The sequence below is a fragment of the Tiliqua scincoides genome, chromosome 3 (genome assembly GCF_035046505.1).
Source record: "Tiliqua scincoides isolate rTilSci1 chromosome 3, rTilSci1.hap2, whole genome shotgun sequence".
Classification (NCBI taxonomy): Eukaryota; Metazoa; Chordata; class Lepidosauria; order Squamata; family Scincidae; genus Tiliqua; species Tiliqua scincoides.
In genome coordinates, this window is record NC_089823.1 from 127,583,650 (window position 1) to 127,606,504 (window position 22,855).

At 43.0% G+C, this 22,855-nt stretch overlaps 2 protein-coding genes across 2 annotated transcripts in view; one reads left to right on the plus strand and one right to left on the minus strand.

The window, feature by feature from the left end:
- TPT1 (tumor protein, translationally-controlled 1) overlaps positions 1-22,855 on the minus strand; it is a 302,395-nt gene that overhangs the window by 177,060 nt on the left and 102,480 nt on the right. The window lies entirely within an intron of this gene.
- Positions 11,320-22,855, plus strand: part of GTF2F2 (general transcription factor IIF subunit 2) — an 89,588-nt gene continuing 78,052 nt past the window's right edge. Inside the window, exons 1-3 of the mRNA XM_066621238.1 lie at positions 11,320-11,458; positions 14,955-15,028; positions 19,893-19,911. Coding sequence (XP_066477335.1) covers positions 11,393-11,458; positions 14,955-15,028; positions 19,893-19,911 — 159 coding nt within the window. The 5' untranslated portion in view covers positions 11,320-11,392. The remainder of the gene's footprint in view (positions 11,459-14,954; positions 15,029-19,892; positions 19,912-22,855) is intronic.

The window sequence follows — 22,855 nt, forward strand, 5'->3', positions numbered from 1 at the left end:
GGGCCAAATCTTTGAATATCCAGTTTGAAAATTCTATTACTGCTTGGTTATTGACATCTATTTAATGTGGGAGATATGATTATTCCGTTGCTCAGGAAACAACCTGAAAGCTCTTTTACAGGAGCTCCCTTGAGATACTGTGTGGAATAATGCTTGGCCTTCCAGTCCTAATTTAAAATGAGTTTGACACCAAACGGCAGCTGAGAATATGAGAAACCAAGAATCCTGGGGTCACACCTATTTAGAAATTTCATCAGTAAGTGATCATTAAAGCACTAGTAAAAACACATATTTCAACATGCTCATTAGTAACTTCAATGTCTGAAAAGCAGATGGGGCTCTTTAAATCTTTGTGAACAAGCCATCATCAATCTTGCATCTTAACATTTATGTAGCACTTGAGAATGTTCAGAGTATTTTATGTAGGTTATTGTATTCCTTACTATAACCTTGTAAGGGAGGTCAGTAGTAGTATCTATCTACTGTTGGTGGAGGGAGGAGGGACCTGAAGCTGAGAGAACAGTGGCTTCCCTAAGATCATTTAGTGGCAGAGGTGGGATGTAAGCCAGAGACCATTGTGGTAATATCTGTCACAATATTATTCTACACTAGCCAATTTCCTCTTGCAACATGCAGTCAGCAGGTAGTGTTCAGTTCAGTTTTATTACGGTCACCGACCAGCATAAAAATAACAATCCATTCATAGTATACAACTGAACATACATACGACCCATCCCAGCATCCTAACATAGGCACTTAACAGCATAAAATACTAACAATTAATAGACCTAAGTCTAGATAAGACTAAGTTTGGTCTAGTTATTGTGGATTGAATGGAGTACAGTAACTGAGGAAGGTACCTCTGAAAGTCTTCTAGTCTATATTGAATTAAAAACTTATTCAGAATATAAATACTCCTCTATGACCAACCTGGAAGGCCACAGTCCACTCTCTTCCTCCTGCTGCTAACTGCAGTGGCTAAAAATTTAGCCACCCTCTGCGTTACCTCTGGATTTGCATCTGATGAAAATGACTATAATCTTGACTTGGGCATTTGGTGAGCTAACAATGGGGAGATAAGGGATAATCCTATATCCTTATAAAAAATGCAATCCAGCAAAACATGACTGGTGGTTTCTGGTTGGTTTGCCCCACAAGGACACAGTCGCTCCAAAAATGGGAACTTCCAAAAGCGTCCTTCCACTATAGCTGAGGGCAAACTATCACAATGCCCCAATGTAAACGCCCTTCTGTGGCTTGGGATTTCTAACTGGAAAAGGCATGGAGCTGGGGCAGCTATATATCTGAGCTTCTCCTTGATACAAAACATTCTGATATTATTAAGGTCTTCCTGGCGCTCTATGTCAAAGATCCGCTGCTTAATCCTAACTCCCGCCTGAGCCAGTCCCATGTCAAACAAAAATGGCATGGAAAATCCCACAGGACAGTTTTCCTTTAATCCCACAGGACAGTTCCAGCCCTTTAATCCACCTGGATTTATACTCATCTTGGAGGATTAGGGGAGCACTCCCTAATGGGTATAGGTGCAGTCTTAACCAGTAAGAGCAAATGGCTATCCAGACACAGGCCTCTATCCTAATCAGGCCTGATTCCAGACGGAAAAAAGTGTTCGAGACAGTACTGAAGGCGGTCCTAATAAACTTAGACTGGACATGCTCCATTATCGTTGCTGGATAGCCAGCCACGGTCCCAACTGCACTCCATACAATAATTGGGCCATCACTTTTGCCTCAAACAATTTAAGGGCTGCTGGCAGATACTGGGCTCCTTCGCATAAATTAGAGAATAGCAGAAGAGGTTTGCTGACCGCTTAATGCTACATATTCTCCATGCGCTTTCCTAGAACCATTTGTATGGAATACCACACCCAAATATTTATAGTGGGACACCTGCTCTATTTTATGGCCATCAATCTTCCAGCAGCAAATTTTTGGTTTCCTGGAGAAGGCCAAGATCTTAGTTTTACTATAATTTATCATGTTAATTTTCCTTGCAATACACATTCAGAGAGTTCAGAGCTCTTTTTAGGCCAATAGGTGTTCTAGAAAGAATAACTGCATCGTCTGCATAAAGTAAGATGGCAATAGGCGTCCCAGCTAATTTAGGGGGATGGAAGTTGGGATTTTGTAGATGGTCAACCATCGAATTTATATAAAAATTAAAAAGAAGCGGGACCAGAATACAGGCCCAGCAGGTAGTGTTGTGACACTTCTTCAGTTCAGGCAAACCGCAAACAGGCGTGACCACTGTGCTATACAAACAGAAAAACCATAGTTTTTGTTGTTGAATTGGCAGCCAGCCTTTGCAATGTAATCAAGACTGCTTAGAAAGTGTTCAGAGTTCTGTGTAACCTGGACAGATTTCACCACAAACACACAAGATTCTCTCACAGAGAAATAAATGTGAACAGAGATCTTTGTGGATAGGAAGACTGTAGCTTGCAGGACTAAAATCCATTTATTTTATAAGATTAAGGCCCAAATCCTAACCAACTTTCCAGCACTGGCATAGCAGTGCCAATGGGACATGTGCTGCACCCTGCAGTTGGGTGGCATTCATGTGTTGCAAGGTCAGCAGCAAAGTTCAAAAGCAAACTCTGTAGGCAAGAATGGTGATCGTCTGCAAGCTTTATTCGTTGCCAGCAACGGGCTTCTCAGGGACTCCTGTCCAAAAGGAGAGAGCAATGGGAGCCACGTGGGAACTCCCAGCACTCTCAGAGAAAAAGCCCTGTTCCAGTGTGTCTCTTGCTTATATAGTATTTTGGCTCCTTTGTTTGAAAATCTCACACTGTCATTGGCTGGGGTTATGACATCAGAGATAGATCACTTTACAAACATTTGATTGGCTAGTTTCAAGTTACAAATTAAAAACATACATTTCAATAACCACTAGGTGGCACTCTTTACTCATTTATTACTGCCCTTTGGTATGTCTTTGTCTATCTCTGGCTATTCCTCACTGGCCTGACCCTGACATGTTTCAAACAGCTATCTGCTTATCTATTCAACATTCTTTGTACTAGACACCAACATTGTTTAAACCAAGTCCTCTCTAGTTGTGATTCTCCATATGTGTACTGTTACTTTTGGGTATAAAACTATACAAAACAAACTTCTTATTTGTAAATAAAGATTTTAAGAGACTTTTCTCTTTATTTTAATTAAATCCAGCTTTCTCTGTCAGCTTAGAGGCTTTGACAGAAGTCCTCTGGAATGTTCTGTCAATTAGGATCTTTCTCATAGACAACTTCATTATCTTGTTCCTGTCCAGCTGCCTTCATTTGTCAAACAAGATAAGAAGTTGCATTACTAAGACTTTGTCATTAAAATGTTCCTAATTGGGTGGTTTCTTAGCTTCATACCCTGATTTATGTTGTCGAGAGATATGTTCTTCCAATTAGTGGGTGCAAGCGCATCCTGCTGGCTACTCCCTGTATGTTGTAAATCTGTAGTTTAATCTCCTTTTGAGTTGTAATTCTCTGGTTCTCATTAAAAGTGACAGGTGGGACATACAGAGTTAGGAATGCTTTTCTTAAAATAAGAACTTTATCTGTAAGGAGTAACTTTGTACTACATTCCTCCTGGTTAGACTTTTCTAATTAACTCTAGCTAACTCTAATTAACCTGCCTTTTCAAGGTTGCATTCTGAATTACATTTTCAAAGCTGTGGCTCTAAGCCTCTTAATTTAATGGCTTTTTACCATTCTGTGTATTCATGCTCTGACCAAACTATTCTGACAGCCAAAATTCACTTCTGATGCCATAATATATTGCTACTAATTTACACTTGTGAACAATAACTATTAAACTATGATGCTTTGGTAAAATGCATATACAAGACTGTTTTTGATTCAAAGAGAAGCCTAAATAAACATTGCTTAGAATTCAAAAAGCCTTGTTTTGCCATGGGTTTTCATGGTCATTTGTCATTCTAGCAATTAAGCTGAGATGGAAATTCCATCATACTCCCTTTTGAACCTTATCTGATGCTGTGGCAGTTTGCTAAGATACATTCTTTTGCTAATTTACACCCTTAAAGACACCAACCATTAAGCATTAAAAGGCAAGCAGGCATCATACTCTCTTTGACATGCAAACATACTAACTTTGTGGTTTTTATATAATTCTAAATAACTTATTTAACATGAAGCTTTTGTATAAAATAGCCTTTCCCAGTGTTTACTAAGCCTGTCTGAAATCCAATATGTTTTCTGAAGCAAACAGTATATCTCCAGCAACCTTGTTTCCGTAGGAACAAGCAGAAGTGAGCATTCACTCCCTAACTCCTTCGGCTGTCAAAGTAACATTCCTTTGCTGATTTATTGCTTGCTTGCAACTTGCTATTTCAGGCTTCTTCAAAGAGGGCAAAATGGATTTTTGCAAATTTGTTTGTGAAATGTGCTAAGCACATAGGCTTCTGAACATTTGATTTGATCTTAGCATTCATTTTCAAACATATAAACTAAGACTTTGTTTTAAACTAATTCACTCATAACATAGCATAACATTTGGTTCATTAACATTATTAACATAAGTAAACATAAATGATTAGTTTTAGCATAATGGCTACATACACTCATAGCATGGCATAATGGCTTGTGGCTTTCACTAGCCTGTATCACATGGAGGCCTCCTCAAAGTAAGGGAATGCTTGTTCCCTTACCTTGGAGCTGCATTGCCCTTATGTCAGTGCTGGAAAGTGGGTTAGGATTGCGCCCTTATTTATTTAATAGTAAAAAAAAAAATCTCTCATTTCACCTACTGCCATGGGTGCTCAAGGGGGCTTACATAAAATCAGTTATGAAACAATGCAACAATAAAACTGCTAAGAGCCAGAAGCAGTAGCACAAAAGCCATAAAAGCAGCAGTAGTATTCTGAAATATTTTGAAATAAAAATATAGCTGCACAGAATAAGAGCAATAATACATGATAAAACATAAGGCCACCATCAAAGGTGGCAAGAAAAGCAGACATAAAACATTAAAAACATATGTAATACACAGCACAAAATGTCCCCACAACAACTCAACACTACATACTGTACTGTACATGCTAATCTAAATAAAAATGTTTTTGTCCCCTGCTGGAAAGCTTCGAAGGAGGGGGCAGTTCATCACTCATAAGGGAGGGACTTCCACAACTGCAGTGTCACATGTGAGAATGCCCTACTCCTAAGCTGCCACATCCTTCACTTCTGTTGAGGGTGGCACAGATAAAAGATAAACTAATAACATGAAAAGCTGACCATAAAATGCAAGGATGCCTGATTTCTCCAGTTTAATGGGTCATTCAATCACTTTGGATGTAGCTGGGTGAAACAGATGTGGCTTTTTGGTGAAATACGTAGTAGGTGACCTTAGGGAAACATTTGTGTGTGTCTGAGATCACTCTAGCATCCTAAGCTATCTCCAGTTTGCCCGCTGCTTTGTTCTGAAGTAGACACAAATGTGGTGCTGTAAAGTTAGCTCTCCCAGTTGAGAAGATTCAAGAGCCATGCTAGAGGGTTTGGTTTTCTTTGGATGAAAGTGTACTGAAGAATCTTTTGTGATATTTATTTTACTCACAAATACACAAGCAGGGCATAATGAAAACAAATAGGCATTCCTCCCAGAGGCAAGAGTTCCCCACAGAAATCCCCTCTTGCACTCCAACCTGCTTCATCTCTGCCAACTAAGCTCCTAAAGCACTTTGCCAGTGCAATGTTTTTAGGTGTTTCTCTGCTGTCATTTTATCCAAGCTCTTATAAGGTTCACACTTCAAAGGGGAAGAGAGATTCTGCACTATCTTCTATGGACTGTCTCCTATGGACAGTCCAGTGATGATATTTGTTAGCATTTTTCCTTATGTGTGATGCACAAGCCTTTGTGTCTTATTAAGCTAAATTCAATGTCATAGAACCCAATCCTATGCATGTCTACTCAAAAGTAAGTCCCATTATAGTCAATGGGGCTTACTCCCATGTAAGTGTGGATAGGTTTGTGGCCTGACTGAAATATTCAATGTGTAAAATTTTAGTTATTGAACTTCAAACATGATCTTAATACTTGTTTTTAAAATGATAAAATATATTCTTTAAAAAAATTTTTTTTCATGGTATGCCATGACAATTTTAGCACCTTGTCAGTGTGCTATGAAATGAAAAAGATTGAAAATTGCTGAACTACACTGATGTATGCAGCAACCAGTCATACTTTAAAGAGGCAGTTCTATGCACATTTAGGCTATTGTCCTATGCACATTTTCCTGGGATTAAGCCCCATTATCAAAAGTAGGATTTACTTCCAAGTAGATATTCATAGGATTGGGCTCTTACTTACTTAACTCCCTTCCCCTTGACTTAAGAATGGCTCCCTCTCTTGAGACCTTTCGGCGAGGCCTGAAGACCCTTCTGTTTAAACAGGCCTTCTGAGTTCTTGGCCTGTTAACATCTTTTTAACATCTTTTAATATTTTTTACAGGCCTGATTCTTTTATGACTTGTTGCTGCTCTATGCTCTTTTTACCTATTTTTTTTATTCTGACTGCTGTTTTTTTATGATGTGTTAATATGTTTTTATTTGTTTTTAAATTGTTTTTAATATGTTGTAAGCCGCCTTGAGTCCCTTCGGGGAGAAAGGTGGGGTAAAAATAAAATTATTATTATTATTATTACTTAGGAGTATGGACCATTGAAATGAGTAGGATTTATTGCAGAGTGAACATGCAGGGGTGGGGTGGGGGGTGGGGTAGGGGTGGCCCTGTAGCAGATGCTACTTTGCTTTTGGGGAAGCATCCAAGGCTTCCCCATGACAAAAGTAGGATTTACTTCCAAGTAGATATTCATAGGATTGGGCTCTTACTTAGGAGTATGGACCATTGAAATGAGTAGGATTTATTGCAGAGTGGGGTGGGGTGGGGGTGGCCCTGTAGCAGATGCTACTTTGCTTTTGGGGAAGCATCCAAGGCTTAGAGCAGGGGTGCTCAATAGGTGGATCACGATCTACCGGTAGATCGCGAGGCAAAATGAGTAGATCGCGGAGCCCTGTCTCTCCAAACTGTTAATATGTCAGTTTCGTCTAGTGACTAGAGGAAACTGACATATTTAGCTGACACTAAACTGACACTGAAACTGACACTTTAGCTGCTCTTCAGGCATGCAGCAACAAAACTGACTAGACTCTAGTCAGTTTCATCAGTTTCGTGGCACTGCATGCCAGGAGAGCAGGAGCTAAAGTGGGTGGCGGCGGGAGGGGGAGCTGGGCTGCACTGGACTGAGGCGCTTCCTGGGGCTCCGTAGCAGAAGGGGGGAGGGGGCGTGAGTTCGAGATGGAGTCGCTCTGATGGCGGTTGCTGCGGGAGGCCCCGAGTGACCCTCCCCTTCCCTTCCAGTCAGGTCCGGCCCAACCCAGCCCAGCCATGCCCGGCCCAGCCGCCCCTGTAGGAGCCCAGAGGTAACTGCTGCGGCCGCTGCTGCTCTCAGTCGGGGCTGACAGGTGAGACGACCCCCCTGGCCCCCCTGCCACTGCAGGAGGAGGGCCGGTGGGAGCAGTGTCTCCCCCGCCTGCCGCCTGCATGCGCAGCCCCTCTCCATGGAAATGGGGAAGCCCCCCGCCCCTTCCGAGGAGGACCTGCGATGCCTTCCTCTCCCTGCTGGTCTCGGGACGCAGCCACAAAGAGTTTGGGGGGGTGGGGAGTGGGGAGCTCCTCCCCCCGTAGTGCAGCAAGGCTGGGCATGTGCCTCTTGGGGGGACCTGTGGCTGCCCCCAGTATGTGAGGTGGGGAGAGAGGAGAGGCCTCCCGTGTGCTTCCTGAAGCATCTGGTGGGCCACTGTGGGGCACAGGAAGCTGGACTTGGTGGGCCTCCTCTGACCTGGTCCAGCAGGGGCTCCATACATCAAAGGGGGTGTCTGTCAGACGCTTCCTTCCCCCCTGGTAGATCTCCGGGCCTTGCTGGGTTTCAAAGTAGCTCTCAAGCCAAAAAAATGTGAGTACCCCTGGCTTAGAGCCTTGTTGCTTGATGGAGAGTGCAAAGAGCAGAGGCACTCTGAGGGTTGAGGCAAGGAACTGGAGCAGCAAGGAGTCAAAGAGGCAGAAAGGATGAGACAGCAGACAGGATTCAAATGTAGATGCAGGGGGGAAGCCGGAAGCTGGAAGAGATGCTTGCCCAGCCTCCACCAAGCTTTTTATTGACTCTCAAGCAATACAGCACAATACTGAGAGCTACTGATAACACTAGCTACAACTAGCTGGCTCTAGCTGACCACAACATATTCCTAGGTCTGACCGCTTCCTTATCTCTAATGCTAGCTCATCTTGTTTACTAGGTAAAAGGCAGTGAACAAGGCCAAGGTCAGAGTGTGCTCTGGCCAAAGCAGGTGTGCATTAGGTTGCCAAATTCACTAAGCCTTTATGTGCTTCTGCATATGCTACATGGCCCTATTATGCCTGTTGTAGTAAGAACAAGGAAGAGCCTTGCAAGAGCAGCTCGAAGACTTTACAGTGTGTTGTTGACGCTGGTTTTGAGGGTTATAAAACAACCTTTTGTGAGCCAGAGCCCACTTTGTCAGATGCATAAAATGGTTGCATAAGTGGGTAGACAGAGATACCCTTGAGTACAGAGAAAAAAAGACAATTTCTTTATTCTCCCTCCCATCGAGGAATGCAAGAGATACCAGTGATCTATGAATTTTGGTCTCTGATTTGAACCGTCCTGCCTCTGCCATGACCTTACTCTACTGTTTCTCAAACTGTGTGTCAGGACCCACTAGGTGGGTTGTGAACCAATTTCAGGTGGGTTCCCATTCATTTCAATATTTTATTTTTAGTATATTAGACTCGATGCCAACATGGTATGTGACTGCATTTGGGGAGATCTGTACTTTTAACAGGCTACTATGTATATGCTTTTAACAATGATGGTCAGTGGGGCTTACTCCTGGGTAAGTGTGGATAAAATTGCAGGCTAGGATAGTTAAAAATTTTCCCCTCTTGATGATGTCACTTCTGGCCATGACATCACTTCCAGGTTAATGACATCGCCTCTGGTGTGTCCTGACATTCTAAAAAAGTGGGTCTTGAGCTAAAAAGTTTGAGAACCACTGCCTTCTAGGATGGCTATTCTGCCCCCAATCTGCAACATAAGCTTGATGCGAGGGTAAATAGAATGCCAGATGCAGGGGAGTGGCAGTGAGATGCAAGTATCCTGTGGTCTTGTGTGCTCCCTGAGGCATCTGGTGGGCCGCTGTAAGATACAGGAAGCTGTACTAGATGGGTCCTAGGCCTGATCCAGCAGGGCTCTTCTTATGTCCTTATGACTACTTTGCAGGGTTGTTGTTGTCAGGACTGCAGCAACATATTAACAGTATTTATTAACAGTATTTACATAACGTACATAATACGTTTATGTATTATGTATAATACGTAAATGTATAATATATGTTATAATTATAATAATATAATTAATAATTAATAATTAATATAATCATATAATAATTAATTAATTATTATATAATAATTATAAAATAATTAATATAATCATATAATAATATGATGCCGAGGACGCATCCTCGGCATCACCTGCCAGGACAAAGTTCCAAACAACACAGTCCTGGAACGTGCTGGAATCCCTAGCATGTATTCACTGCTGAAACAGAGACACCTGCGTTGGTTCGGTCATGTCGTGAGAATGGATGATGGCCGGATCCCAAAGGATCTCCTCTATGGAGAACTTGTGCAAGGAAAGCGCCCTACAGGTAGACCACAGCTGCGATACAAGGACATCTGCAAGAGGGATCTGAAGGCCTTAGGGATGGACCTCAACAAGTGGGAAACCCTGGCCTCTGAGCGGCCCGCTTGGAGGCAGGCTGTGCAGCATGGCCTTTCCCAGTTTGAAGAGACACTTTGCCAACAGTCTGAGGCTAAGAGGCAAAGAAGGAAGGCCCATAGCCAGGGAGACAGACCAGGGACAGACTGCACTTGCTCTCAGTGTGGAAGGGATTGTCACTCCCGGATTGGCCTTTTCAGCCACACTAGATGCTGTGCCAGAACCACCTTTCAGAGCGCGATACCATAGTCTTTCGAGACTGAAGGTTGCCAATACATACATATACATACATATGTATAATATGTATAAAAGAGATGCCGGCGCTGCAGCTGCGCCCACCGCTATGGAGGAGCCGGAGCCGGACCCGGAGCGCGGCTCCTCGGCCAGCAGGCCCTCAGTTTGGCTGTACTTGTCGTAAGAGGCGACTAAACAGCCACCGGGTAGATGGGACTCGTCAGCCTGGGAAGGCAGCTCATCTGAGAAAAGGAAAACTCTGCTCCCAAACCTCCACTGCCTTGTGGCTACATCCAGTTATGGAAAAGGCTTCAGGAGTCAACCTCTAGGCAAAATCAGGAGCCAGAGTCCCTGAGGCAGTTCATGGCTGAACACAGTCACGTTCTGGCAACTCCTGCGACACCGCTGGAACCAACCGTATTGGCCTCTGCCTTTCCATTGGACCATTTGAGTGACATGGAGAGGGGGGATTTGCTGCATGGGTAACAGCCTATCCTCTATACCTACTTTACCCGGGCTTCGTGCACTGGAGACACTCTGTTCCAGAACCACCATTCAGAGCGTGACACCATAGTCTTCCGAGACTGAAGGATGCCAACAGATAATACGTTTATGTATGTACATTATGTACATAATACATAACAGTATTAACATAATGTATCCAACACTTTATATCAGTGGTTCTCACACATTTAGCACCGGGACCCACTTTTTGTCTGTCAGAATCTGTCCGTTCCCACCGGAAGTGATGTCACGACCAGAAGCGCCATCATCAAGCAGGAAAATTTGTAACAATCCTAGGCTGCAGTCCTCCCCACACTTCCCCTGAAGTAAGTCCCTTTGACTGTCATTGTTAAAAGAAAATACATAGTAGCCTGTTAAAAGTGCAGGTCTGTAACATTTCCCCAAATGCAGTCACATGCCATGGTAGCATCAAGTCTAACACATTAAAAAGAAAATATTGAAGTGAATGGGGACCCACCTAGTGGGTCCCAACCCACAGTTTGAGAAACACTGCTTGATACGTTTATATATAAAGATACCCAACACTGCAGATCACAAGTGTTGTGATGCAGCTGGCAAGTGCGGTGATCTGCAGGTGTGCCACCCAACCACAGGCGGCGCCAATGAGCACAACAGAATCCAGCTGAGTGAATTGGGAGCCTGCGCTGCTCAGGCCTGAGTGGGTTGCTGGCTGCCGGAAGGAGCATTCCAGCAGGGCAGGCGTTTGGGACGCTGAGGACTCTTGGCCGCTAGAGGCTTCCGTAGAACTGAGTGTAGTAGTGATTGCTGTTCGGGTGGCTGCCATTCCCCGGCGACTGTGGAGGCTGCCATCATGGGCGAGAAGGGGGAGCTGGACCTGACCGGGGCCAAGCAGAACACCGGCATGTGGCTGGTCAAGGTGAGAGCCGGCAGGCTCTGCAGCCGGGGCTCCCCCCGCAGCCGTGCGTGGCGCTGTGCAGCCCGGGGGGGGGGCTGAGAAGGAAGGCGCAGGACTGGGCTGGAAGGCTGCACTCCGAGCCACGCTTTCCTGGGAGGAAGCCCCACTGACTCCAGGGGGACTGACTTCTGAGTAGACCTGCCCAGGACTGGGCTCTCAGAGTGGGGAAAGGGAGTGAGGACTGCGGGGGGGGGAGGGCCCCCACTCTCCCTCTGCTCAGCCAAAGAGGGGCACCGCTTGCAAAAAGTGCCTCTGACCCTGTGAGCAGGGGCTCAGTGACCCACTGGAGGGACCGGCAGGAGAGTCAGAGTGGAGAAAACTATTTCCACTCCCGCCCCCCAAGCAAACAGGGTGACCAGAGGTCATAATCACTGCAAAAGAGGACAAGACGCGCCAAAATACAGTCTATCCAAGAAGAATGTAGCACATGATCAAAGCTAAAAAACGCATATATTGATTTCGTGTGGCTAATTTAACACTATATTACTTATTATTAAATTAAAAACTGTATTACAGATTCTTATCAATTACAAGAAGGCTGTGCACTGCCTGCAGTGGTCCACTCACAGGGAAAAGGAGGACATGTAGGTTCCTTTCCAGGACACAAGGCTGAAATAGGGGACATGTCCTGGGAAAAGAGGACGTCTGGTCACCCTGCACACAAGTCATAGCCAGTCTGTGGAATTCACTGCTGCAAGAGTAAGAGACAGCCACTGGCTTAGTTGCTTCCTGTCTTAGAGGGCTGCCTGCTGGAATGCATGATAAAGTTATTCCTAGGTTTGCCAGTTCTGACCTAAGCTACTACTCCTGGATAATTTTTCCCAACTTGATATAATGTTGGAAATGCTTGGAGAACCTATTAAAATCTCCAGGATTGCTTTCAGAGTCATCTGGAGATTGATACGGTTTTCTGGAGGCTCCAGCCCAACATATTAGCAATACTAATGTAGAAAGTTGTAAGTGAGTAAGCAGTAAGTTGAGCATGCAGTCCTGAAACCACATAATGATGTTGGGGTTGGAACTTCCAAACTGTTCTTTGTATATGATTTAAAATACTATTTTAATATAGTATTTAAGTTGTACAGTGAGGGTGGTTCTGACCGTTTCTCCCCATCATGATTATATGGTTGTAGATCAGTGTGCTGGGGGTGCAAGATGTGAGTATACATGCTTCCCCCCCACTGTATGATTTGAGCAAAATAAGCCAGTCCTCCATGGCCTATTAATGGCTGTTAACCATAGAGGGGAAATAGAATTTCCATGCTCAAAAGCGTGAATAAATATCAGAAACTGGATACAAACAATAGGGGAGGGCTGTTGCTCTCATGCTGTGCTTATGGACTTACCAGAGAGTGGCTGTGAGAAGCAGGATGTTGTTAGACCTTGGTATGATCCAAAAGGCCTCTTCAGTTTGTTTCTTTGCTTATTCATAAAATTTATGTACAGCTCTTTTTAAGAAACTTTACACGAAACAGTTTACAAAGGATAAAACATCCACACCTAAAACAATAAATGACCAGCAGTGATAAAGTCAGCAGCCAAAAAACTGTAACACAGTAGAACAAGGATAAAGCCAATCAAAAGCTGAGCAGAAGAAGAAGGTTTTCAGCATCTTTACAGACCTCCTCAGATAGTATTTCCCTAGCCATGATGCCAGAGTGGTAAAGGTCCTGGTGGTGGATCAGGGAGTAGAGTCCAGGATGAAGATCTTAGGGCCTGGGCAGGAATATATGGATGCAGGCAGTCCTCTGGGTAACGTGGACCTGCTTACTTCAGGTAACTTAGACTCAGAGCTTTATGTACTTAGTTTTAGTAAGGAATAAATACTGGTGGGTTAAGCTAAAGGCTTCATAGAAAAATTAGATTTTGAGGAGGAATATGAAGAACAATCACCATCATATAGGAGGGAATGGCAGGTGTTCCAGGATTAAAGGGATAGAAGAATAAGACTCTGTAGATAGTGGAGGTGATGGTGGTGGATATCAGTATTGAGAAAAAGCAGAGTTGATCAATGATCATACATTTATTTGCAAAATGTGGTAGCTGCTAACTCATATGAATCATGTAGTTCTGCCAGAGTCAGGCTCTGATCCTGAGTACCATAATCTCCAATGATGCAGATGATGGAAGGTATTGTATTAGGAAGCAGCAGTGCAGAGCTTTGGAGGATTAAAAGTCCCTGGTACTTTGCCAGAAGTCTATTGAGTACAGTACACAAAAGGCCCTTAAGGACTGCCTGTCTCCATATAACCTTCCAGAACTCTGAGATCAGCTTCAGAGGCAAATAGTATGAGTGAGAGTGCCTCTGAACATGTGCTCATAGTATTTTGTTCACCAGTGAGTAATCACACTCTATCTTCCCTCTTCCACTATGGGTGTAGTCAGTTTCCAGATTTATGATCTGGATTCTTTTTAAAAATTATTTTAAGAGGCTACACAAGCATTTCTTACTGGGTACTGTAGTGCGTGTATCTATATTTCAAGTTAAATTATTGTTAAAAGTATTTGCCATGTATATCGATAGTGCTATAATAATATCTGTATATGATTAAAATAAATGAAAAGAAGGGATAGGCATTTTGTCTTTAGACAGCATATGGTAGAAACTCCTTAGGGAAGCATATCTTCCAAAGATAAAAATCGAGAAAGTGAATCTTGAAAATCAGCTATTTTGTTTGCCGAGCTCTCCACCAGTTTGAAAATGGCGTGCTGCCTCTGCCAAGTGAACATGCTGCACTTGGAATACTAGAAGACTCTGCATGGACTTGTATTCTTTTGTGCTAAGTTGATTTGGGTGGTGAAGACCTTATAGAGCTAGGATACATATTACCAATTTTCAGTGTGAAATTATACAATGTGATGTGAGGCCTGGAAGCAATTCTTGAGAATGATCAGTTGCCACAGGGTTGTGAATGCTAGTTGGTGGGGTATCTTATCTTTATAATTATAATGGAAATGTCAATAAAAAAAATAGATAATTTTTTTTCTGACTTGTAGTTAATTTTATGACAACCTTGTTGCAACAGATATTTGGGTTTTTCCTTTTAATTTGTAAAACTGTAACCATTTGTGCTTGAAATAAATAAGCGTGATTATATTTTAATGCGAATCTATCCTTTTTAAACTTATTAAGATAGCAGTCTATATTTTGGGCCAAATCCTATCCAACTTTCCAGCTCCGATGCAGCTGTGCCAGTGGGGCATGCACTGCATCCTGTGGTGGGAGAGGGGCAGTCACAGAGGCCTCCTCAAGGTGAGAGAAGATTGTTCCCTTACCTTGGAACTGCACTGCTGCTGCCGTTAAAACTGGAAAGTTGGATAGGATTGGTCCCTGTGATTGTTTTAATTGCTTTATTTTTCATCCTAAAGGAAGTTCATTCTGAGAGAGGAAGAGAGAATTTCAAATATTTTTTCTGTACTTGTTCCATATTTTGCTTTATTCTTCCATTTCATTTAGGTTCCAAAATACTTATCTCAGCAGTGGAATAAAGCTTCAGGAAGAGGAGAAGTAGGGAAGTTAAGAATTGCCAAGTAAGAAGTGTTGGTTTTTTGTTTTCTCATTCAGGGTTTTCTGAGGGGAAGTGGTGCAAACATGTAGTAGTAGGGGAGGAAATAGTACAAAATTTTCTAAACATGCAATCTACTACCTCTTGGGGAAATTTAAAAATGTTTTTAAAGTCCTATGTAGTTGGGCTGAGGAATCTTGTAAAAGAGCACAAAGAGGAAGGAGCAAAGAAGAGCTTAAAAAACCTCAGTGATGCACAAACCTGTCAGCCCCTCCCCCAGCATGTATGTTGCCACCAGCATGTACCAGTGAAGTCAAGTCAACCTTTATTAGGCATAAACATTAGGTAGGTGAAGACTCTGTACGGAAACCGTAGAGAGAATATAAACCTAAGTAATACACAATTATATGTATATGTGCATACCTGCGTGTACACACAGATACAAACGTACAATACATTTTACATACAAACATGTAGTATTAAAAAAACAAAACAATCAGTTACTCTGCAGATATTGCCAAAGATGTAATGTGTTCAGTGATTACTTGCTACAGAAAGCTTGGCTCGATTCAAATTACTCAAGTTTAGGAACTGTGCGACTGAGAGGGTTGTATGCTCTACATCACCTGTTAGAAGGAATTGAATTATAGCTTTTTCAGAATGCCCTGTTTTAGCATGGAGCAAGGGAGAGAGAAATTGCTGTCTGAATGCTTGATATCTGGGACAGTGCAACATAATGTGGGTGGATGATTCTACTTCACCTAAATTGCAGCTACATAAACAATCTTCCCAGGAGGTGTTTCTAAATCTGCCATGTAAGTCATTAGAGGGGGTCACGTTACAACGTGCCAAGGTAAAGGCCCTTCTCTCCAGGGGATGCACTAGGAGGGACAGATATTTTGGTTGTTGACCACTTGTAATTTTAACATGAAAATTCAGAGGGGAGCATTTTTTCTGTGCTGCACTTGGAATCTCTTGCCTTTCCATATCATATAGTCTGGTTTTCACAAGTCTGGTGATAACCTCTGGAGAGGGAGCTCCTTGTAGATCGACCTCAAGGCCCATCTGTTGAGTTTTTTTTATGAAATAGTGCTAGGCAAGGGGTTAACGTTGGATCAGTCAACAGCCCCTTTAGCAGCAAGTCGTGATCAGCCCTGAAGAAGACTTTGGTCCAGTATTTTAAAAAACTGGACCATGCATGTAACTCCAGTCTGTGTTGACCTGATTCCAGGCAGAGTGCTGTGTAGGGAACGCAATGCGGTAAGCCGAGAATTTTGTAAAGTTTGGGAACTCATGTACCAGTCATAGGGTAGCATGCTGATAACACCCCCATATGAGAAGAGCATGGTAAGAGTCAATCAATGCTTTGCAATGTAGTGATGACGCCTTGACAAGATACTGTTCCCACAATCCATATCTGACAAAAGTTGAATAATAGAACATTAGAGTTGGAAGAGACCTTGATCAAGTCCAGACTCTATTCAGAGTAGGCAGCTTCTATGGCATCCCTGGCAGGTGGTTGCCCAGCCTCTGCTTGAAAATCTCCAGTGAAGGAGAGACCATAACTGCACATGGCAGACTGTTCCGGTGCCAGACAGTTCTTACAACAACAACAGTATTTATATACCGCTTTTCAACAAAAAGTTCACAAAGCGGTTTACAGAGAACCGTTCTTACAGTTAGGAAAATGGGCCTCAAGTATAGTCACAATCTCCTTCCGTAAAATTTCAACCCATTGGTTCCAGTCTTGCCCACAGGGACCACAGAAAGTCAGTCCTTCATTTTGCCTGACAACCCGTCAGTTACTTGACAATGGCTATTGTCTCTCTCCTTAGTCTTTTCTCACCCATCTTCGTTGCCCTGGTTTGAACTCATTCCAGCTTATCACTGTCCTCTTTGAAATGTGGTGCCAAAAACAGGAGGCAGTCTTCCAAAGTGACGCCTGATTAGAACGGAATAGAATGGAATGATTACTTCTCATGATCTGGACTCTTTCGCCTCTGTTAATGCATCCCAGCATTAATGGGATGTTAATGCATGCATCTAAGTCCTTTGCTTAGATACATTAACAGAGCGATGTTAATGCATGCATTAACATGCTCTGTTAATGTATCTAAGCAAAGGACTTAGATCCTTTTTTCATATGGTGCTGCCAAGTGAGGTCTCTCCCATCCTGTACTTTGTGCCGCTGATTCTTGTGTTCCTATTTACATGATACATTTGTCTCCATTAGACATCATCTTGTTGGTTTAGGCCCAGGCACTGAAGCCATCAAGATCATTTTCCTGATTCTGTCTTCCAGAGTTTTAAGCTACGGCCTCCCCCTAGCTTTATGTCATCTGCAAATTTGATAACTGATAACTACCCCATCATCCAGGTCATTAAAATAAATGTTGAGGGACCAAGACAGAGTCCTATGGCATCCCTCTTGATACTTGATTTGGAGTCATTTACTAGAACTCACTGGGAATGGTTGTTCAGCCAGTTTTGAACCTACCCTACATTAATACAATGTATCTACTAGCCCACGTTTTCCCTTTTATCCACAAGGATATCATGGGGAACATGGTCAAATGCATTGCTGAAATCTAGGTACATTCTGTCCATGGCATTCCTGTGATGATCTAGGCCAGTGGATCATCTGGCCAGTGGATCATCCCTAAAAGTTTGAGAAACACTGATCTAGACTAATCACTCTGTCAGGAAGGAAATTAGTTTGGCATGACTTGTTCTTGGTCCATCCTGACTCCTGGAAATCATCCTATTATTGTTTAGTGCTCAAAGACATTCTGCTTGATGAGCTGTTTCAGGATGGTTTCAGATATTAACATCAAGCTGACCAGTCTGTAGTTTCCTGGATCCTCCTTTTTTCAATTTAGGGATAATATTTGCTTATCTTGAGTGCTTTGGCACCTTATCCATGCTCAGAGATTTCACAGTTGCTCCAAAATCACATTCACAGTACCCTCTGTGTGTACTTTATTGGTTGTGGAGACTTGCATTCATTTAAAGGGAGGTATTCCCTTAACATCTCTTTGCCTCTCTTAAGCCATAATGCTTCTCCTTCCTTGTTAGTGCAGCAGTTGTTAGGTTGGGTCATTTTCCCTTGTCAGAGAAGATAGATGCGAAAGAACAATCAATCAATCAATCAATCAATCAATCAAACCTTTATTAGGCATAAAAATTAACACATAATATCTCTAAACAATCCAATATATAAATATATGTTAAAAAGCGAATAAAGATAAAGGTTAAAACACAACAATTTACTTGCGCGGTAACTCCAGGTTGCTTAGGACCAACAGATTAGCCCTCTTCAAGTTACTCAGGTGTAAAAATTTCGCAACTGGAAGGGTCATGAGTTTAGAATCTCCCGCCAACAAAAATTGTAGGCAAACATTCTCAGGAAGACCTTTTTTAGTTCTTAACAATGGGAGAAGGTACTGGTCTCTGGGCACTTGATTGCTAACACAGTGCAAAACAATGTGTAAAAGAGAGTCTACCTCTCTAAGGCCACAGTTACAGACTCATTCTTCCTTCGGGGCATTTCTAAACCTGCCAAGTAGGTCTTTAGAAGGCAACACATTGCAGCGAGCTAATGTAAAAGCCCTCCTTGCGAAGGGGCACTCTAAGAAGGTCAGATACTTTGGTTGTTGACCAAATGTATTACTTAGGTGGAAATTCAGGGGCGAACATTTTTTTTGTGCTGCACCCAAAATCTCTTGCCTTTCTATATCATTTAATCTTGTTATCAGGAGCCTAATAGAAACCTCAGGTGTAGCAGCTCCTTGTAGATCTGCCTCGAGGCCCATTTGTCTGATTTTCTTATAGAAGAGAGCTAAGCAGGGAGATAACAGTGGGTCAGTCAGTATCCCTTTTAACAATGGGTTTTGATCAGCCCTGAAGCACACTTTGGCCCAGTATTTTAAGAAACGGGACCATGCTAGAAACTCCAGCCTATATTGGCCTGTCTCCAGGCAGAGTGCCGCATAGGGAACGCAATGCGGAACACCTAAGATTTTGTATAGAAAATTTGAATGGATCTTTTCAATCAAATCATTTAATGCTGGCATCCATATAGGAATGCCATACAAAATTTGAGGTGTAACTTTAGCATTAAAAGCTTGGAGAGCAGCTGGAATAAATGAGTTACCCCAAGAAAAGAAAAAGCGGGTTATAGCCTGGACAACTAATTTGGATGAGTTCATTACTGTGAGGCGATGGGAAGACCAAGAGTGCTGGTAGTGGAACCGGAGACCAAGACACTGGAATTCCTTGACTTGTTGTACTGCTTTACCACTAAAAAGCCAAGACTGCGGTTTCCAAGAGTGCCCAAACACCACAATCTTGGACTTATCATAGTTTAACTGCAGGGCGTTGTTGGTAAAATATTCTATACAGGCGTTAACCAGTCTCCGTAATCCTATTTTAGTGCGGGATATCAAGGCCATATCATCCGCATACAAAAGTAAAGGAGTTTCCACTGAACCTAATTTGGGAGAATGCGTATTGAACAATTAAGCAGCTCTGCCTTTACTCTGTCCACTGTTAACCTAAACTGAATAGTACTATTCTATGTAATACTGAATAGGCAATACAACTTTATCCTGTTTCAGCATGATATTCTTTGGGTCTGTGCAACTGAAAGCATCTTTATAATAGCCTTATGTTGCATTTATAACCTGCATTTATTTATAATAGTCTAGCGCCAAGTTCATCTCCATTACTAAATCCTACCTGTCTTCTCCTCTTTAGTATATATATTATTTCTTTTGTGAACCTTATGTTTGTTTTACTGCTTGCTTCTACAGTACTGACATCAAGAATATTTTGATTATTATGGAAAAGTTTTGAGCATTAACACATTCTATTCTTTTGTTATTTTACAGAAATCAAGGAAGAACAGAAGTAAGTAAATAAAATGCAAACAGTATGAGACTTTTTTTTCTTTTGCATCGGAGTATACCAGTTCATGACATAAAACACTCTTTTAAAAATGTATTATATCCTTCGCCTAAGTCAGGGGTGTCCAAACTTTTTGGCAGCAGGGCCACATCATCTCTCTGACATTGTGTTGTGGGCCGAATTAATTTACATTTCAAATTTGAATAAATTTACATAAATGAATATATTAGAGATGGAACTTGTATGAATGAATGAAGGTCTTGCAATAGCTCATGGCCTACGAAAATCCTTGCACAAAGCAAGGCTAGCCTTTCCTTCACTGCCACTGCTACATCACAGATGTGAAACGGCAAGCAGTGGAGGGAACCCTTGTCCCACAGCTCATGCAAGAGGTCAAACAGTCATCTTCACACTGAGAGCAGTTGCATCAGGCCAGCATCGGCTTCAGCAAGTCTCCGGAGGGCCAGATGCTCATTGGAGACTGGGGGCTCCCTGCGGGCCAGATTGTGAGTCCCTGAGGGCCGCAAGTGACCCCCGGGCCGGGGTTTGGGCACCCCTGGCCTAAGTCTTTGGCTGGCTTTCCATCTCATTTGCTGATCTGGGCACTGCTTGCTTCACTTCAACAATGTTGCAGCATCGGGTGCAACACTGGACTCCTGTTATGTTGGGCGCCAACATAAAACACTCCTGCAATGTACATGATGATTAACGAGAAAAAAAGAAATGTGTTTTCATATATGTATTGGCAGTAGCAAATGTAATGTAGATGGTTTTCTGATAAAGGAAGCTGATATTGAATTGTCATATGTTTTCTTGTTGAAATTGTAGTTTGCTGATTTGCTTATCTTGAGGAAATGTAGCATCTGAAACAGGAGTAGCCAATGCAAAAAAGAGGAAAAAATACTGATGAAAGAGAGTGGAGGCACCTTAGAGAAACTGACATGAGGGGCCAAGGGAAAAATCCCTAGATGGGTCCTAAAGTCAGAAAGCAGATCTGAAGGCAGAGGTGTGGGGGGAACCTGGGAAAAGCGGTGTAGAAAAGAGACTGATCTTCACATATGCTAATTTGAACTCCTCTGCTTGACCAAAACTTTCATTCAAGTTGGGAGTGCCCAGAGTTGTGTTAGAGAGCAACTGTTGGCAGCCACACGCGTTCCCCCTTCCCCTTGATGCACAGCCAAGGTGAACATGGGGGAGCATAGTGCTGGCTGCTCGTGGAGGCAAGGCCAAGGACTATAGTTGGCTGATACAAATTTCCCTTTAAGATAGTGGCTCCCAACCTTTAGGAGCTTGCAGACCACTGAGGCAAAAATTGGAATTATTGTGGACCACACTGTTCTCCCTGCCCACAAAATATACAATTAAATTTGTAATAATTTGAGAATATTTATTAGAGATTTATTATTTTTAGAGAAGATTTCTGGGTTACTGCTTTTGTTACTGGCCGTGGCTGCAGGTGGTCCGTTCTCTACTCTCTGTGGTGGTCCATGAGGAAGCATCTCCCAGGCGAGTGCCCCCCCCCACAGATTACCAGAGATATCATAGAATGGACTGCTCACAGCTGCAGCTGACACTTCATTGACGTCTACAGTCAGTCTGTTCTCTACCCTCTCTGGTGGTCTGTAGGAGATCGCTCGCTTACCAAGATGCTTGAAGTGATAGAAGGTGATCTTTTTTTTTGTGATCTTGCAGATCATTTCTCAAGGTCTCACAGGTTGGGGACCAGTGCTTTAAGAAGAGCCACCATAACAGCATGCCTGAAAAGTCTAGACAAGGCATGGCATTTTCTTATTTCTGAATTCTGTCAGCTCGTCTTTTTATGTAACAGTTTGTTCTGCTGACTCTCATGCACTTCACACAAACAGATCTCTCACCCAGTCCAGGGGAGATACATCAAGTGACTGGAAAGACTTTTCACTTTTTTTACTCAACAGTGACAAACTTTGTAGAATTAAATTGGCAAGATTTTTGTCCAGTCTACAACTTTTTGTCAGTTTGACCTTTTCAACTTTGTTCTCTTTTTTGATTTTAGCTCCCCAAAGTTTTTCCCTAAGGGAATTAACTGTATTCCCAAAGTCAGCAAGTAAAAAGAGAAACTATTTCTAGCCATGGTTTGGAACAGAAGAGCCTATCCCACTAGCAAACTAAAGGACTCCCCATTTTATTTTTTGACAACCTACACTGAAGAACGGATATCCCCCTCTCCCGCTATGTTTCCAAAAAGCCGCAACTGTGCCTCTTTTGGGGTTTTTGGTTGGTCTGCTTGCCTGCCACTCATGCATTTCTTGACTTTGGTTGGTGTATATTAAATAACTCTACTTCTCCTTGTTTGGACAGGAAGCTTGGCACTGCTGAGCCACCTGAAGTTTCTCTCAGGCTTGGGAATAAAGCAGTGAGGCAAATAAGCTGAAACAATATGTCTCTTCTGGCAAGAGGAAGTAGTTTGCACTACTAATCATTGTAAATAGAGATCCTAGTGGCTGGCAATGATTGACAGATTTCAGCTAGGTGGGACCCCAAACCAACCACAGACTTCCACAGCCCTGCGCCCGGGGCAAAGCTCCGCGATGGTGCCCCCCACAGGCTATCACTGCTGCCCCCCAGAAATCCACCCACCTACTCACCAGAGGCTCATGGAGCCTCACGCAACCTCCTTCCATGCCGGGGAAACCTCTGTGAGATTCCCCGGCGCTATAAACTGTGCTTACGGCAAACTGGAAGCATAGTTTCTGCCCCCATTGGGAGCCTCAGAGAGGCTTCCGCGGGGTCCTAGCAGCCGGCGCCTGGGGCATTTGCCCCAGGGAAGTCTATGGCAGGCACGCAACTGCCCCAAACTCCCTCAGCACACCAGTGTGCCATGGCACAGTGGTTGAAAAATCACTGGTTTACTTAATTGACAAAGTGGTCGACTCCCCATGGTCTCAGGCAGAGGTCTTTCCCAACCCTA